General features: G+C 43.1%; 1 protein-coding gene across 2 annotated transcripts in view; it reads left to right on the forward strand.

The window, feature by feature from the left end:
* Positions 1-17,729, forward strand: part of LTBP2 (latent transforming growth factor beta binding protein 2) — a 1,439,407-nt gene that overhangs the window by 1,209,580 nt on the left and 212,098 nt on the right. For both annotated transcript variants that reach the window (XM_078659886.1, XM_078659885.1), the window contains one exon: positions 6,506-6,634. In XM_078659886.1, the coding sequence (XP_078516012.1) occupies positions 6,506-6,634 (129 nt within the window). The remainder of the gene's footprint in view (positions 1-6,505; positions 6,635-17,729) is intronic.

Here is a 17,729-nt window from a genome sequence, read left to right on the forward strand (position 1 = left end):
TAATACCTCAGTGGGACTTGAACTTGGTTCTTACTTACCTTATGTGCGCTTCCTTTGAGCCGCTACATAACTGTCCTCTCAGGCTTCTGACTTTGAAAACTGCCTTTCTGGTGGCCATCACCTCTGTGCACAAGGTGAGTGAGCTCCAAGCTCTTTCTTCTAAACCTCCTTTTCTGACTGTTCATCTGGACATGGTTGTCCTTAGAACTTGTACGTCCTTCCTTCCCAAAGTGGTTACTCCTTTCCATATTGGACAGACCCTCACTTTGCCCACCTTCTGTCCACCGCTGCATCCTTCCAAAAAAGAACAGAGGCTCCACCGTCTGGATCTAATTTGTGTGCTTTCCTTTTACTTGGTTCGCACAAAACAATTCCGGTTGGATGACCAGCTTTTTGTTGGCTACATCGGCACCAAAAAAGGTCGGGCCGTGCACAAATGGAACATTTCTAGATGGGTCGTTTTGTGCATCAAAGTTTGTTATTCCTTGGCAAAGAAAGAGCCGCCAGTGGGGTTGCGCGCCCATTCCACCAGGGCGACGACAGCCACCACTGCTTTGGGACGTGGAGTCCCCCTTAATGACACCTGTCAGGCAGCTACATGGGCATTGCTACACACGTTCACAAGACACTACTGCCTGGACAGCCAAGTCTGGAGAGACGGCTTCTTTGGCCGTTCTGTTCTCCAGGACTTTCTGGTGTGAACTTGTTTCGCAGACCCACCTCCAGGGTTGGTATTGCTGGGGTATCTATTCTAAGGTAAGAATTCTATAACTAACTGTTTCGTTCAGATGAACAAGTTACTTACCTTTGGTAACAATATATCTGTAAGAAACATATGTTAGTTATAGATTCCTTACCACCCCACCCATCCTGCCCATTCTGCGAACTAGCTTCTAGGGTTAAGGATTTCCTTTCAGGGCCCTAGTTTCTTACAGATATATTGTTACCGAAGGTAAGTAACTTGTTCGATAGGCCAAACCAACCATCCCTTCCAATTGGGTTCTGTCAAATTGTATGAAACGCCATGCATGATGTCATTTAATGTACCCTCACCATTTTCTGTATAGTTTTGCTATCCCTCCAAGTGTGAAAGCGAGGGAATACGAGGTGTGTTAAAGTCCTTAATCTTGGCTAACCCAAGACAGGAAGTCTGTTGCACAGAGTCATTCAGGAAGGTAATTTGTTGTGGTATGAAGCATGCTCTAAATAGTGCTTCAATTCCCTGAACCTGATATTCCTTAGTACCCCAGGCATATTTTATGTCTATATTGTCTTTCCATAATTCGAAACCCAGTTCAGACAGTTGGGCAATAAAGGATGCAGAGTATATCTGTTTCGTGTTAGTAAGCATATTTTTCTGTGCAGATGTAGGTTCAAGATTATAATATTATGAGCATGGATCTGATGTATTGAACCCGGAAAAAGAAGCAAACTTTTGTGCAGTTTGTGAACTACTTCTCTGTTCACATTGGGGGTATATGAAAAGATTAGGTGGTGCACTCTTTTTATGCAGAAAATGATGACCATAGTCTTGGTAACAATACGTGGTGTCAAATTCAGATGAATCATCAAACACTTCGGTTTTTGAAAATGAAACGAAATTAACCATGGACCTGTTGACATCTCTACTTTTGATGCCACGTCTGACACCCAGGCTAGTGACTAGAGACGTAAACTCAATTGCCGATGCCGGTACCGACGTCACCGATGCCAGTTGCAGATTCAATCTCTCTTTTGGATACTGAGGCAAATGTACCAACAAATGTGGTTTATGCTCAGTCTGAACCTGACCTAACTTGATGTTGATTATCCTCAGGATGACATTTTACAGGATTTGTAAGATACAATTGGTCTTGACACTTTTCTAGATGTAGATTTATCTTCTCCTACTCCAATTATAGCTCCTGGGGAGGCAGCATTGTTTATCACAGTTATACACAGGGCATCTGAAACTCTTGATCTCATTTTGCCCACACAAGAAGTTAAAACTCCTTTATTAATGGAAATTCTCAGGCCTCACAGGACCCTATTAGTATTTAATGAGGTTTTGACAGATGTTTCAATTGGCATTTGGGCTAAGCCAGGTTTTTGTGCTCCAATAAATCACCAGATTGCGAGAAAGCACTGTCCACCCCAGGAGATGCAGATTTTGTTTTCCAGCATCCAGCTCCGGAAAGTCTAATAGAGCAAGCTTTAACTAGCCGCACTACAGGGATTCTAAAATAGATTTGAAAGTAATGCAATAAAGGTGTTCTCTTCCACTAGTTTGGCTTTAAGGTCTGTTAATACTTCCTGTCTTGTAGGGAGTTATTCCCATGCTTTGTGGGATAAAGTGTGTAATGTATTACAAACAGGTCCTTGAGCCAGCTCTCCCTGCGACAGTTCTACTGTCCAGATTGCCCAAAGTCTGCTGGCTGTCTACCTGCTGCCCTGTGTTTGTGCCTCCTCTGCTCGTTTCTTGTTGTGTTTTGCATTTGTTGCATGTTTTTCTGCCTTCTGTTTTACCTTTTTCTTCTTGTTTTTCTGCCCTCTGTTTTGCCTTTCTGTCCTCTGTTTTGAACTCTTCTGCTCTTTTCTGCCTTTCCTACTTGTTTTTCTGCCTTCTGTTTTGCATTTTCTACAAATTTTTCTGCCTTGCCTTTTCTGCTTATTTTTCTGCCTTCTGTTTTGCCTTTTCTGCTTGTTTTTTTCTCTGTTTTGCCTTTTCTGCTTGTTTTCTGCCCTGTTTTGCCTTTTCTGCTAATTTTTCTGCCTTCTGTTTTGCCTTTTCTGCTAATTTTTCTGCCCTCTGTTTTGCCTTTTCTGCTTGTTTCTTCCCGCTGTTTCCCTCCTCCAGCTGTTTCCTTCGTCCCACCACCCAGCGCCTCGCCCTACCCCCAGGACCTACTTAATGGAGGCTGCAACATGACCCTAGTGCGCAGGTCCTCGGGCCAGTTCCCCCTGCGACAGTTCTCCTATCCAGCTTGCCCGCAGTCCACAACCCTCTGCTGCCTTTCTACCTGCTGCCCCTATGTTTGTGCCTCCTCTGCTCTGTTTTGCCTTTCCTGCTTTTTTCTGACTTCTGTTTTATCTTTTTCTGCTCTCTGTTTTGCTTTTTCCTGTTTTTTTCTGCCCTCTATTTGGCAATTTCTGCTCATTTTTCTTCCCTTTGTTTTGCTTTACTGCTCGTTTTTTACTTTCTGTTTTGCCCTGCGCTGCTCTATTTTGCCTTTTCTGTTCATTTTCTGTCATCTGTTTTGTCTTTATTGCTCGTTTTTCTGCCCTTTGTTTGGCCTTTTCTGCTCGTATTTCTGCCCTCTGTTTTGCCCTCCGCTGCTCTGTTTTGACTTTTCCGTTCGTTTTCTGCCGACTGTTTTGCCTTTTTTATAGCCTTCATCCAGCCACCCAAGCATATTTTAAATTCTAATTGTGATTGACAGTTTTCCGAGCGAAAAAAGCAGAGTTATACAAAAGTGTTAAAAAGCCAGCTCTGTAACTTTTTAAAATGCTAATATCGCAAAAAAATGCAGAATAGATTTACCCCAAATAAATGAAAGCATGCTTTCTCAGTAAACTTCTACTTTCTTACCAAGTTTGGACTAAATCCTTCCTGCCTGAAAGCGGGAGCAAAATTCTCTAAGGTAGCTAAATTGAGAAAACACTCTTTTTTCACACACCCTTAAAGTCGTTTCCCCTCCACAGAACTTCATGAAACTTGAGATGCCGATGGTTAGATGCTTAGCTAGTGGAGTGTGAAATTTCATGCAAATCTGTCCGTGACGTCAAATGTTATTGGTATATCCAAAAATGTCTGTTGAATGGAAAGTGCATCTCAAACATGGAGCCAAGTAGTATGGACATTTTTTTTCACAGCTGTCTGTGAAATAGAGATTTCATGATCATAGTGACAGTCCCTAAAGCACTTTACAGGGCCTCTAGAATTATGTGGCACAGAGGACAAATTTAAACAACACATTTCTTTGAGTTATATGGTAAAAAAATGCTCATTGTGCCGGGCACTTTCTGCCAGTATTGTTTTCATCCATTTGAGCTAAAAATATTATTCGTGAAAAAATCAAATCATGCAAATAATGTCACATATGCAGTAAATCTATAAATATGTGGTGAACGCTGAAGCCACAGAATCACATAAACTGTTCCTTCCCATTGTATATTGTTTTATTTAAAATGTATTCATTGACGGTAATAAAAATACCTAAACAATCTAATTACAGGCCGTGCCCATTGTTAGCTGCACTTTAAAGAGAAGTTTTTAAAAACAAACTTCAAAAGAAACATGTAATATATAAAAAAAATATTCATAACAGATAACTTGTGTGCCAAGCAGCGATTTACAAATCCACAGTTACATTACATTACGTATTCTCTTATATGCGATTTTAGGGTTCTGGTGAAAATTACAAACCACCTCCAAGTTTATGATGTGTCCGATGTAGATTAGTGACTTCAAAGGAAGTGGCTGTGATGTAGTGACTCTCAATATTGTGACCTGCTATGTAGTGGCATGTTGGTATCCCCTTATGCTGCAACGAGTGGATGCCCCGGATGGATGGATTCTTCCACCTCAGTTATCACCGACCATTGGTATAGGACATGAAAGCAGTGCTTGATGGCCTTTGGTTTTTGAGTGTGACAAGGTCCCTACTGCAAAGCGAGCGGGCACTGGCAGTCTGAATTATACTCCTATATATAAGAAATAATATGTAAAATGTTAAATGTTGCACAAAAGCTAAAACATTTCAGTGTTGTTAGAGGTGATTTCCTTCCAGAAATATGGTCAAAAATGTATATTTAGAGGTGTATTGAAATTGTTAAACCACACATAAAAATTATAAAAGCATTGCAAGTATGGTAAACATTTCAAGCGAGATCGGAAGTGGAGGTGACCATTAAAAAAGTCCCAAAACTATGGTTGGGATGCTTTTTTTCAGCCAAAAAAGGAAGCAAAGGAGCCAAAACGTCTAAATAACACTGAGGCCAAGAGGGTGTGTGTGGTACAATAAATAAATAGATGTTCCTTGTTACTCTTTTTTCCCCAAATTTAGGTACAGTCAGTTTGCAATTTTAAAGCCGATTTAGCCCAGTACAAAATGTTTTTCAGAAATACTTGTAATCTCATTGAGAAAGTTTCAGTTCACTTCCTTGTCATATGCTTGTGGTCCCCTTGAACTTCAAACCCCGGTTATCAAGATCACATTTCTAAATGACTCAGGAGACATTTTGAGACCCATTGAAAATGTTGCAGTCTTAATAAGACAGGTTTAGTTTTAGCCTATGGGTCTCATCCTTTAGGATCTATCTTGCACCAGTTGGGCATCTTAGAACTTTGCGGGGGGCAGGGTTGAGAGTGATAGAGTAGGATCTTATGCAGTCTGTCTCCTGGGTAGCGTTCAGTTCCAAAAATGGCAGTATACTTTCTGTCAGTCTGAATATTGTTTTTGATGGCCATTACATTGAACCAATATTCGGGTGAGTTGAGGATACTAATTAGCTTTGCTCCATACTCTAATTCTTCTCGTTACTTCTTATTTTGTGTCTAAGATACTTTTAGACTTCCGCCTGGATAAAGTGATAGGTTTGACAACTGTTCCCCAATCCCCTCAGCCAGAGGACGAAGTGCCATTGCTGGTAGTAGATGTAAGAATGACTTTGCATTTATTTGTAAAGGACAGCTCCATTCAGGACATCTTTGAATTCTTACAAGCTTCTAGCAAAGTGTAAAACAATGTTATACTTACTGTTGGGCATGGCAAGCCGTTTGGTTAGCATGTGCACAAGAAGAGGGTACCTTGCCTCAAATTACAGAGGAGAGTTCACCCACTGGTCTTAATAACATTATGCAGTGGGATTTCTTTGTTTTAGCTCTGGCTGGTGATATGGCGGTCTCTACATTTATTCTTCTCATAATGCAAGCTCTAAGCATGGAACTCTTATTTTGCAAAGCAGTTTTGATTATGGAAGGCTCTATAAATTCTATTTGAGATTAACAGAGCATATATGACAGCAATAAAGGACTCTGTGGTTGCTTGATAGTAATCGTCATAGGTCTACCTCCTTCATCCTAGTACCAGTACCTTCCTGTACAAGATGCCCTCAAAACTTTGGCAAAGTGTCTGCTTTGGTGGACTATCGGACAATAATATTGTAAGGTGGGGTGACCCTGAATGTTTCCTCCCCTGTGGGAGGGTGAAAGCTATAATTGACAGCAACGGTTGGCCGTCTCAGTTCTTGCTGATCCTCAAGCTAGACATGGTTAATGACTATATTCAATTGTAGCATCACTGGGCATGCTACTGGGACAGCACCAAGACATGTGCTGATACGGTGAGCCTGATGGTGTTGCTGTATGAAAACAGTCAATTAGGAGGTAAGTACGTTGTAAAATGAATCGCATGCTGGCTCCTGGTGAATCAACGCAAGAATCAAATACGCAAATGTAGAACTAAGCGATCCACATATTATAGTTCTAAATCTTGTGCTTTATTTTCTCTACTTGTCTCCACAGATGCAGACGAATGCGCCATGTTCAGCTCAGAGATCTGCCGCGGGGGTCAGTGTGTGAACACAGTACCCGGGTACAACTGCTTCTGTCAGCCTGGGCTTTACTACGATTCCGTCAGACTAGAGTGTGTGGGTGAGGCTTTGCACTCTCAATACAGAAAAACTACACTCATTCGTTCCTTCTCAGCAAACGCATGAACCAGCTATTCGACAATCACAAATTCTTGCTCCTCCCCTTACTCCTTCTTTTTCAGGCTTTTATGCTCTGCGTCTTCTCTCACTCGTTCCTTGGATCACTGCTACTTTCCTTTCTTTACATGGTGCTACAATGCTTATATGATTCTTATTCTCCACCTAGAACAAGCACTCATTCTTTCTCTTCTGTCCTTCCAAACACTGACTCTTTCCTTCTGCTCACGTAATCCCTACTCATTCTTTCTCCAACCCACCTCTTCATCTCCTACTCTCACACTTTTGCTCTTTCCTCTTTTGTCTGTTCATTATTTTTTGAAGGGTTTTAAAATAATAGTACATAAAGATAAATGATAACATACAATGAAAAAAACAATACATTCAAGGTAAAGGAGAAAACTTAAATAGAAATTGGAAAGGTGGGGCACATGAAGCAGAATGATCGAAAATAATATTTTCTTCAGGAGCTTATCTTATGATTCTGTGAATTTTTTTTTTACAGCCATTTTCTAGTAAATTTTACCTTGGTCTTATCCAGGTTCAGGGCCAGATGTACGGCGGCTTTTTGTGGTCACAAACGGTCCAATTTGTAGAATCGTATTGTTTGCAATTGCAAAAATACCTTTTAGTATGTACAAAGCGCTAATTGCGATTCAGTAAAATGTTACGGATTCTCAATTTGGGTATGAGACCTATTACTGAATCGGTATTTGGAAGGATCATGTTTAGGGCGTCCTTTTCAGACACCAACTCTGAATGGTATGTTTTAATGTTTTGCGACTGAAATCTGGTCGCACACCATTACTACTACGTCCCTTTTGAGAATGATGAAAAAAAGATTTTTTAATCAGGCAGTGGTCCCATATAACAATTTTATTAATTTCAATGAAACATCTGGATAAATAATATTACAGTAGTCCAGCCCCACAGTAATTGTAACCTGGAACACAGTTTTCTGGGTGAAAGGTAGAAGGGTCTATAAAATCTTCCTGAGGATCCTAAGAAGACCAAAGCAGCAGGCACAATGACGTAACAAAATTTGAGGGGTCCCGCCCTGCAAAAACATGGATGGCCCCCCCTCCGTAGTTAGTCAGGAGCTCTCCAGCCAGGGTACTGTGCTGAGGGCCCCCCCTGGAGCTCGGGCCCACCCGCATTGCAGGGGCTTATGTTACGCCACTGAGCAGGTAAATAGCTTCCTAATATGGGGTTCAAAAGGTAGCTTGTCATCATACCAGATACCAAGATTTTTCATTATCAGTTTTGAGCTAGGAAAGGGGCCAAGAGTGTGGCCAGGAGTGTCCCCCTACCAGGCTGGGGTCCATAACTGCAGGTTGTTTCCCAACACCATCACTTATTTCTTGCTGCTGTCCAACTTTAAGCAACTGTTAACCCATCCAGTCTACCACAGGCAAGAGACAGTTCCTTAACTGCCTAGCATTGTTGCCTTGATCCAGAGGTAGAGAGATGACCAGCTGTGTGTCATCAATATAGGAAATCAGGGTAAGACCAAACAATTCCACAATATCAGCTAGAGGGCGTATGTAGATATTGAAATGGGTCAGGCTTAGCAAGGAACCCTGTGGGACCCCGCAAGCCAATGGAAAAGACGTGAAATAGAAGGGTGTCTCATAAACTTGAAAACATCTGTCTTCTAAGAAGGAAGCAAGCTATTCCAAAGCGTTGCTGTTGGTCCAAAGGCAAGGAGTCTGCCTAGAACGATGTTATAGTACATTATATAAAAGGCGGCATTTCGAGCTTCTGTAGAGAATAAATAGTAGAGATACTTTCAGAGAAGAATTTGGTGAGTTCAATGCAGCTGTCTGTTGAGGGAGCAACCACTGCAGTTTAAGTAGAAGGTCCAACATAGATTTGACAATAAAAAAGATCTCTTTAGCCAAATTGGAATCCTCTTCAGTTTTAACAGCAAAGAACTTAGCATTTTTTTTCATTTCAAAGACTTTATTTCGGTAAACAGGGCCTCAAAAGTACAATCACTTAAAAAAATGCATTTATAATATACAATAATAACAAAACAGCACATTTAATAATAAGTTTCCATGCAAGACATTTAAAAAAAAGAAATACATATAATATCAATTATCATGGGGGAGTGCAAAAAGCAAGGGTTGGTACATGGCAGTCTATGGTACTCAATACACGGGACGTGCAGATTGCTTAATAAATATAATAAATTACCTAAAAACATTTGCCAGCAGGCATTAAAAAGGATGACCAATAGCTAATTCTATCTACATACATAATTAATTTCACTGTTTAAAAGGCTATCTAACTATGTTACTTTGAATAGAGTCCAGCTGCAAGTTAAAAAACGGGATAATTTGTGTCTGGGGGTAGAAGCCCTATGATTCCTGGCTCACGCTTTCAAATGTAGCCGGTGCGTACACCATATAGAAAATAAAAACCCCACTACCGCATACACTATCGGGATACTTGTGTCATACTTCAGAATCCTGAACGCCTTAGAACAACGTCTGGTTCCTAGATTCCTACAGATCCGGACCAGCCCTCGTTTCCTGGCCTTTTGGTAGCTGGGGCAGTTAAAAAAGACATGTGGTATTGATTCTTCAGTGAAATCGCACGCCGGACAGTTTACACTTTGCATATCACCCCATTTATATGTAAAACATCTAAGAGGGAGGGTCCCATACCTGAACTGGAGGTATAGCTTTTTTGCCGCAGCCGGTTTGATGTCGTCCAAAACCGGCTCAAACCTTAATCTATCTTTAATTTCTAAAAAGCTTGTAGTTAATCTACCTATTCGGGGGCAACTATGGAGTTGTGATAATTTATACTCCTCGTAATTTTGCTTCAACAGTTTCCTTGGTTGGGTGGCACAAGCGATCTCTGGATGATCCCAAAGCCCATCCAACCCCAGGCGGAATAGCCAGTGTTTGATATGGGCTAGCCAGGGGAGTTTAGCCGCTCCTCGCAGGTTCACTATTTCTTTTAATTCCTCCCTGTAGGCTATGAGTTCGGGGGTCACCCAAAGGCGACACCAGTAAAGTAGAGGTTTCAGATTTATAACTTTCGATAGCTGGACTCAAAGATTTTTGGCTAGATTTACAGAGGACCTTCATGATGCCTCCTGAGGATTGTGCAAGTTCTAGAGGTGATATTTTGACTTGGGCCCCCCAATCCATTGTTTCTGGGATTGTTATCCCTAAATAATCAAATGAGGTAACTCTTTCCAGAGAGTTGCCGTTTACTGTGGGATTAGACCTTGTACTTTTAGGGCAATTGAACGCCATAAATTTTGTTTTCTGTAAATTAATTTCCAATCCTCTTTGACTACAGAAAAGTTCAAATTTGCCAAGAACCCTCTGAATCCCCATAGGGGATTTTGATACCAACAGTGTATCATCCACAAACATCATTGCAGATTTGGAACGTGAGGCTAATTTAGGGGCATCCAGATCTTTTTCTAGAGATAAAAAATCTATTAAGCCGTTAATGTAAAGGCTAAACAAAGGGGGGGCGAGCACGCAACCCTGATGTACTCCGCGCTTGATTGGTATTGGTGCAGTAAGATTCCCTTCTTTGCCGTACCTGATTTGTGCAAAGTTTTCATCATGTAGGCGCTTAATGAGATGGATTAAGTATATGGGAGCCCCCATCACAAGTAAAACTGTCCAGAGCTTATCCCTAGGGACCAAATCGAAGGCTGACACGGTCTTCCAGTACAACATCTGGAACATAAGAATTTGGTCGATATTGGACATTTTTTCCCTAAACCCTGCTTGGAGGGGGGTTATTATATTCTGTTCCTCCATCCAGGATTGGAGTCTGAGGAGCACTACACGTGCGAAAACCTTTTGTGGAATGTTAATCAGGGTAATTGGCCTATAATTGTTTGGTAAGAGTGGGGAACCTTTTTTGTAAATCGTAATTATTTCTGCTCCTGCCCAACTCTGAGGGATCTTCATACCCTGTAGTATTGCATAAAAAGGACCCAGAAATATGGCGTCTATACAGAGGGTTCATTACGAAAAAGATCCCCAGGGATTTTATCTAAGCCCGGAGCTTTCCCGGGAGCTATTTTTGTTATTGCTCCCCTAATTTCATTTAGGCTTATAATAGTGTTAGTTGTGGGGTCAGTAGCTTTTCTAGTTTCGTCAAAATCGGGTAAAGAAACACTCCCCACTGGGCAGCCAACTATTAGGTCGCCAGCCTCTTCTTCTTCATTAGAATAAAGAGATTGAAAGTGTTCCCTCCAAACGTCCTCTCCCACATTAGGTTCTGCTGGAGAGCTATGGCCAGAGCTGTCCAGGTTTACTATTTTCCAAAATGACCTCATGTCCCTTGCTCCCAAAGCACTTTTCAAGTCCTCCCACTTCTCCATTTCCGACATTTTCTCAGCCTCTAAAGTTGCCTTTTTGTATGACGTCCTAGCAGTTTTAATTTGCGTACGATCATTGGACTTAATCGATAGTATCAGGGCTCTTTTTGCTTTACGACTGTGGTCGTTATACCATGGGTGGGGAGGCTTCTTTCTTGTTTTACTAGATTTTCTTGGATAGAAAAAATCCAGTGTGACATCTTCTAGCATGGCATGGTTCTGCTTCACCATCTCTAAATCAATACCAAAACCCGTTTGATCAAGTGAGAGGGATGCTGTTCCGAGCACTGGTACCAACGCCTCGTATAGGGAACTCAGTTTGGCTTGGGATTGGTTAACGTCCGACCATTTCACTCTTCGCCTGCAATTGGAAATGATCAGCCTATGATCCACACGATTTTCCTCAACGAGAATATTCCCCTGTTTAAATGCTTTTAATTCCAATGCCAACACATGATGGTCACTATCAATTCGATGTATAACCCTAAAGTCTATAACTCTCTCCCAGGATTTACAATCAATTAAAATATAATCTAATAGGGATCCCCAATCATATCGATGGAAGGTTTGACTATTAGAGGTTTTGGAAGGAGTTCTGCCATTGCAGGCTCTGAGGGAGTATTTCAATGTTAAGCAGTTCATTTGCATCACCAAAGGAGACCATTTTTTTACTGGTTGGCAACTAGACTCCGGGATCCCCCAGAAGTTATCCTCCTCAGATGAACCGTCCTTAAATAACCCCTCAAGAGGCTCGAATTGACAATTACAATTAAAGAACTTAGCACATGACTTTCATTGGCTCTATGATGGACCTTAGTGGCCTCTTTGAACCTCTTCCAGCAAATAAGGCCATTATTTTTCTAATGATTTACACCCTTTTTTGATTTAATTGAATTGAATATTGTACTTATAAAGCGCGCTGCCACTCCCAAGGAGCATCAATGAATGTGACTGCATAATCTTAGTCAATCTGGGGGGAGAATGCATCAGAGAATGAGTTAATAGCACAAAGCTTTGGCGATGCCAAAAAGCCATGTCTTAAGCTGCTGTTTGAAGATCTTCTCAGATTCAATGAATCTCAATTCCCTAGGGAGCTGGTTCCAAGCCCTTGTACCCAAGAAGGTAAAGGATTTTCCTCCTCGAGTTTTAAGTCTGTACGTGGGGGAGTTTGAGCAGATTGGCTTGCGAGGACCTAATAAGCTGTGTTGTTGTGTAGTGGGTGACTCTGGAAATTAAGTATTTTGGCCCCAATCCTCTAAAGGCTCTGAGAATGAATAAAATTATTTTAAAAAGAACCCATTTATGCACTGGCAGCCAATGTAGTACAGGGCTGCTGATGCAGAGGAGCGGCGAGGAAGTTTGAGTACCAGTCTTGCCACAAAGTTTCTGCAGTTTGTTTTGAAGAACCTGCATACAGACATTGCAATAGTCCAATCTAGATGGTATGCCAGAATGAATTGCCACATAAATACGGAGAAAGTTTGAGGTTTGCCAGGGCTTCTGGGTTATAAAACCTGGTGAGAGCGCTGCACGCCATGCCACCCTGGACTCACCTGTGTGTCTAGTGGTTAGAAATGTGCAGGTTTAGTAGCTTTCCGCAGGCGCCGGCTGAGCTAGGGCCGAAAATCCACTGCTACCCAAATTACAAAATAAATGTTGGTTTGCATTGGAAATATTTACTGTGTCCATGCTGTGGTTTGGCCCCTTTCTAGTTGCGGGCACTAAGCCAACCTACACAAGGTAGATACTATTTTTATCGAGGGACTGGGGGGAACGCTAGGTGGTAGGAAATGTATTTTTCCCCGCAGAATCCAGAACTTTCTGTCAGAGAAATGTGTGAGAAATGACTGTGTTTTAGGCAAACTTGGATGTTTGCAAGGGCTTGTGGATAAAAGAAAAACATAGTAGGTCTCTCCAAGTGCTGACTGAGCAGAGCCCAAAATCCACAGCTACCCAAATTGCCAGAAACTGTCGGTTTTTCAGTGTAAAATCAATTGAGTCCATGCTGCATTTTGGGCTTTTTTCTATTGGGGGCACTAGGTTCACTCACACAAGTGAGGTACCATTTTTATCAAGAGACTTGGGGGAACACAGAGTGGCCAGAAACTCGTGGCTCTCCACAGATTCCAGAACTTTTCGTTACAGAAATGTGAGGAAATGTGTGTTTTTAGCAAAGTTTTAAGTTTGCAAGGGCTTTTGGGTAAATAAAACCTGGTGAGAGCCACATACGTCATGCCACCCTTGACTCCCCATTGTGTCTAGTTGTCAGAATTATGCAGGTTTGGTAGGTTTCCCTAGGTTAAACCACATAAATTACTCCGATAGACCAACATGTGGTCAAAGACAAAGACAAGAGCATCCTTACATTCGAAAAGGGAAGTGTTAGGTGTGAGGATAGATGTCTAACTTCACCCAAAGGTGAGGAAAGGAGGCAATTCCTTTCTCCAGTATTAGGGTGTCTTTCATAGATTCAGATGCTTGAATATTCCCCATCGTTGGAGTGGGAGTCCCACGGTAAAGAAAATAGCAATAACATACTAATAATATGTATATGTAAAACATAACACATGAAATATACATTAGAAAAAAGGCAGTAATAGCCTAAACATAATTCCACATAGGAATACATGAAGAGAGAAAAGACACATGTAGTCTATTCCTGTCACTATGTTGGTCCAAACTGTAGCCAATCAGGCGCCAGCAGCCCTCCAGAACCTTCTGCTTATAGCTCAGTACCTCAGATTTTCTACCGCACGTCGTGTGAAAGGGAGTCTCCCTGAGCTCTGCTCAGTTTTCTCTTCTCTTCAGGTTTTTCCTGTATTCTCAGCATGTCTTCTAGTAAGAAGTCTCTCTTTAGACCTTGCTCTTCTTGTGGAAAGCTGCGCCTTTATTCAGAAGATCCTCACAGTAAGTGTATTTACTGTCTTTACCCTGACCATGAGGTGGGTAAATGTAAGTTCTGTAGAACTTTCTCCACAAAGACTCTAAAAGATAGGGAAGGCTGTCTCCTACTATGGCTTCAGAGACTTAAGGACAAGGATAATATACTTTCTGATGCTGAAAGTCTCATTTCTGGTCATTCCCAAGCAGCTTCAAAACGTGGTAGTGTGCAGGAGTTGCCTTCACCATTCCTTAAGAAGAAGAAGATGTCTCTCACTCTGGCCCCTGCAGTGTCTTCACCTCTACCTGCTACGTCCACGCCCACGAGACCTGGCTCTCAGGCGTCTGCTGCATCTTTCACTCATGTTTCTGTTAAAAACCATGTTTCTTCGTCGACAGGAGCGTCGACGGTCGTCCCGACGACGAAATCTGCCGTTTCCGGCTCGTCGACGACGACAGTGACGACGACGTCTGCATCAGGATCGTCGACGATTGTTTCGTCGACGGCGTCGTCGCCGACTAAGGGAACTCTCAGTTTTAAGACTGTGCCATCGAACATCCCTATTGCTTCGTCGTCGAAGAAGCCTCCACCGTCGACGACCAAATCTTCGTCGACGAAGAGTGTTAAGAGACCAGCTCCGTCGACGACTGCTCCATCGACGAAAAAGAAGTCATCCTCGTCGTCGACTCCGTCGACGAGAGCTCCGTCGACGGCTTCATTGCCATTGACAACAGAACCATCGACGATGGATTCTTCTAGTGTGGTTCCAGCACCTTCATCGTCGTCGTCAGTTCCATCGACGACATCTTCCACATTTGCCTCTCTGCCTTTGTTGCCACTCTCGTCCACGGGCTCTGCCACCGTCGACACGCTTCACCAGCGCCGTAAGGTGCCTATTGACCAAATTTCAATCTCCAGTGACCAGCAATCTCCCTCACCCTTGTTTGCCATGGATTCCGATCAGGACTCGGAGGAGGATGTGCATGAGTCTTTTAGGGCGGCACGTAGTCCATCTGATTTGGTAATCAAGTGCCAGGACTATAGCAATGATGATGAGGTCAATATTTCCAACAAGAGGAAACGACGGTTCAGGCTCCTACAGCGACAGTTCCTTTGTCACTTATTTCTAATCTCCAACATATGTTAGATGATTATAATAGGCGTTTACCGCCTTCTCCACAGGTTCCTACAGTTCCTTCTGTTTTAACGCCTGTTGCAGTGCCTGTTGCAGTGCCTGCTGCCGCTCCTCTGCCGTTTCTACCTACATCTGCTCCGCAGATACAAACGTCATTTCCGATACACTCTACTGTGTATGACGGCGAAGGTGACGTTACTCCGGTATACAACCTTTACTACGAAACTTTTACAACGAACTACCATTACAACGCAACTTTTACAATGCAAACTATTACAACGCATTGCTCTGGGGGGCGCTCTAGGATAGGGAATAGGTTAATTTACTATCCAATAACCTTCCCTACTATCCACGGGGACTGGAGTTGGAATAGTAAATTAAACTATTCACTATCCAGCGCCCAAAAGCATTATGCGTTGTAATGGTATGCATTGTAAAACTTACGATGTAAAGGTAGGCGTTGTAAAGGTAGGCGTTGTAACGTCATACATCCGTTACTCCGGATCGTGAAGATGGTGAGGTCCGAGATGACGATGACGAAGATATGGCGGAGTGGGATAATTATCAGGCTCCAACTCCATCTCCCTCCCCGGCAACGCCAGGTGATTCTCCGCCTGTGGATATTGCAAGTTTCCATTAACTGATGGATAGGGCGGCTCAACGTTTTAAATTGCCAAGAGTACAGAGGGAAGAGGATTGCTTCCTCTATGATTTCAAGAACCAACCATTTAAGCAGATCCATACTGTACCTATTATTGATTTTATCTGGGCTGAAGGGGTGAAATTGATGCAAACCCCAAATTCGCTGCCGGCGCAGATGCCCTGGAGGATGTTAGAGAAAAAATATAAGGTGCCTGTTGGTAGTCCAGCGTGCCTTATTGGACAGCCAAAACCAGATTTGGTGGTTACGCAGGCAGCTCAGCGCCGTACTCGAAATCCTGCGTCTACTGTGACTGCTCCACCAGATCGTGACGGTCGTCGTCTGGATGCAATAGGCTGGAAATTTTCAACGATGGCCTCCACCACAGTGAGAGCGGACAATGCTCTGGCTATTTTGGGGCGGTACGATCGCCAGATATGGGCAGACATGACGGCTTTCGTGGCTTTAATACCAGACGCTTCAAAAGCGGAAGCTTTGCAACTTCTCCAAGAAGGTGAGAGAACATCAGAGGAAATCATTGACTGTGCCGTCGATATTGCCTGTACAGGTTTCCGGCAGCTTGCTGGAGCGGCTGTTCTACGCAGACAAGGCTGGTTACGCTCCACATCTTTTCGGCAGGAGGTGCAAGCGAAAATATTGGATATGCCGTATGACGGCGAATCACTTTTTGAAGCACATGTCGATGAGGCATTACAGTCTATCAAAAAAGATACCGACACTGCCCGTTCTTTAGGAAATGTACAATTTCGGAAGCAGCCCTTTCGTGGTGCACGAGGACGCGGCACCTCTTCAAATTTTCGAGGAGGAAGCAACCAGTATCGTTCCTACAACCAAGACAACCAACGCTACTCCAATAACCAACAACAGTCTTCTCGTCAGCAGTCTTCCAAGACCTATAGGGGGAAATCTTCCTACAGAGGATCTGCTCCCAAGAGACAATGACTTGCCTTTGCCCCAGAGAGTTGGAGGTCGAATCTCCTTGTTTTGTTCTCAGTGGTCTTCCATTACTTCGGACCGTTGGGTTCTGGACATTGTAGAGAAAGACCATTCTCTAGAGTTCATCAAACTTCCTCCTCCTACTCCACCTTCCGGCCCACCTCCAGCCCACATTCAGGAACTACTCCATCAAGTTCGCCTTATGATACAGAATGGGGCAGTCGAGGTGGTGCCATAATCTCAAAGGGGGAAGGGATTTTATTCCCGTTTTTTCCTTATCATCAAGAAAAACAGAGATTGGCGACCAATATTGGATTTGCAAGCACTCAACAAGTACCTCAAGTGCCAGTCCTTCTGCATGCTAACGCTGTCAGAGATCTTGCGCTTGCTCTTGATGGGAGATTTCATGGCAACTTTCGATCTCCAAGACGCCTACTTCCATGTCCCTATTCTACTGCGACATCGGAAGTACTTGAGGTTCCGCGTGGGAAGGAAGGATTTCCAGTTCAAGGTGCTGCCTTTCGGTCTACGCTCCGCCCCTCGCGTCTTTACAAAGGTACTAGCTCCTGTGGTCGCCTACCTGCGTCTCCAGGGTGTACAAATATTTCCATACCTGGACGACTGTCTCCTTAAATCACAGTCTCGCACGCAGTTGCTTCAGGACACACGCCTTTGTCAGGAGGTCTTTCGCTCCCTCGGACTTTCCATCAACATCAAAAAGTCCCAATTATGACCAGCTCTCTGCAAGAATTTTCTGGGGGCCATGTTGGATACAACTCTTGCAAAAGCATTTGTGTCTCAGGAACGCCAACAGAAGATACTTCAACTGGTGTCTCTTCTACGGACAAAGCAGTCCGTTTCAGTCCGATTATTAAAATCATTTCTAGGAATGGCATCATCGTGCATTGCGCTGATCCCAAATTGCAGACTACGGACGCGCCCTATTCAAGAAGAACTGGATGGGCAATGGCGTCAGATCACCGGTTCCTTCAACAACAAGGTCTGTGTCACCGCTCGCATGAGGGCGGCTCTCAAATGGTGGACACAGTCATCCAATCTGTCGGCA

The sequence above is a fragment of the Lissotriton helveticus genome, chromosome 9 (assembly GCF_964261635.1).
Source record: "Lissotriton helveticus chromosome 9, aLisHel1.1, whole genome shotgun sequence".
Lineage (NCBI taxonomy): Eukaryota > Metazoa > Chordata > Amphibia > Caudata > Salamandridae > Lissotriton > Lissotriton helveticus.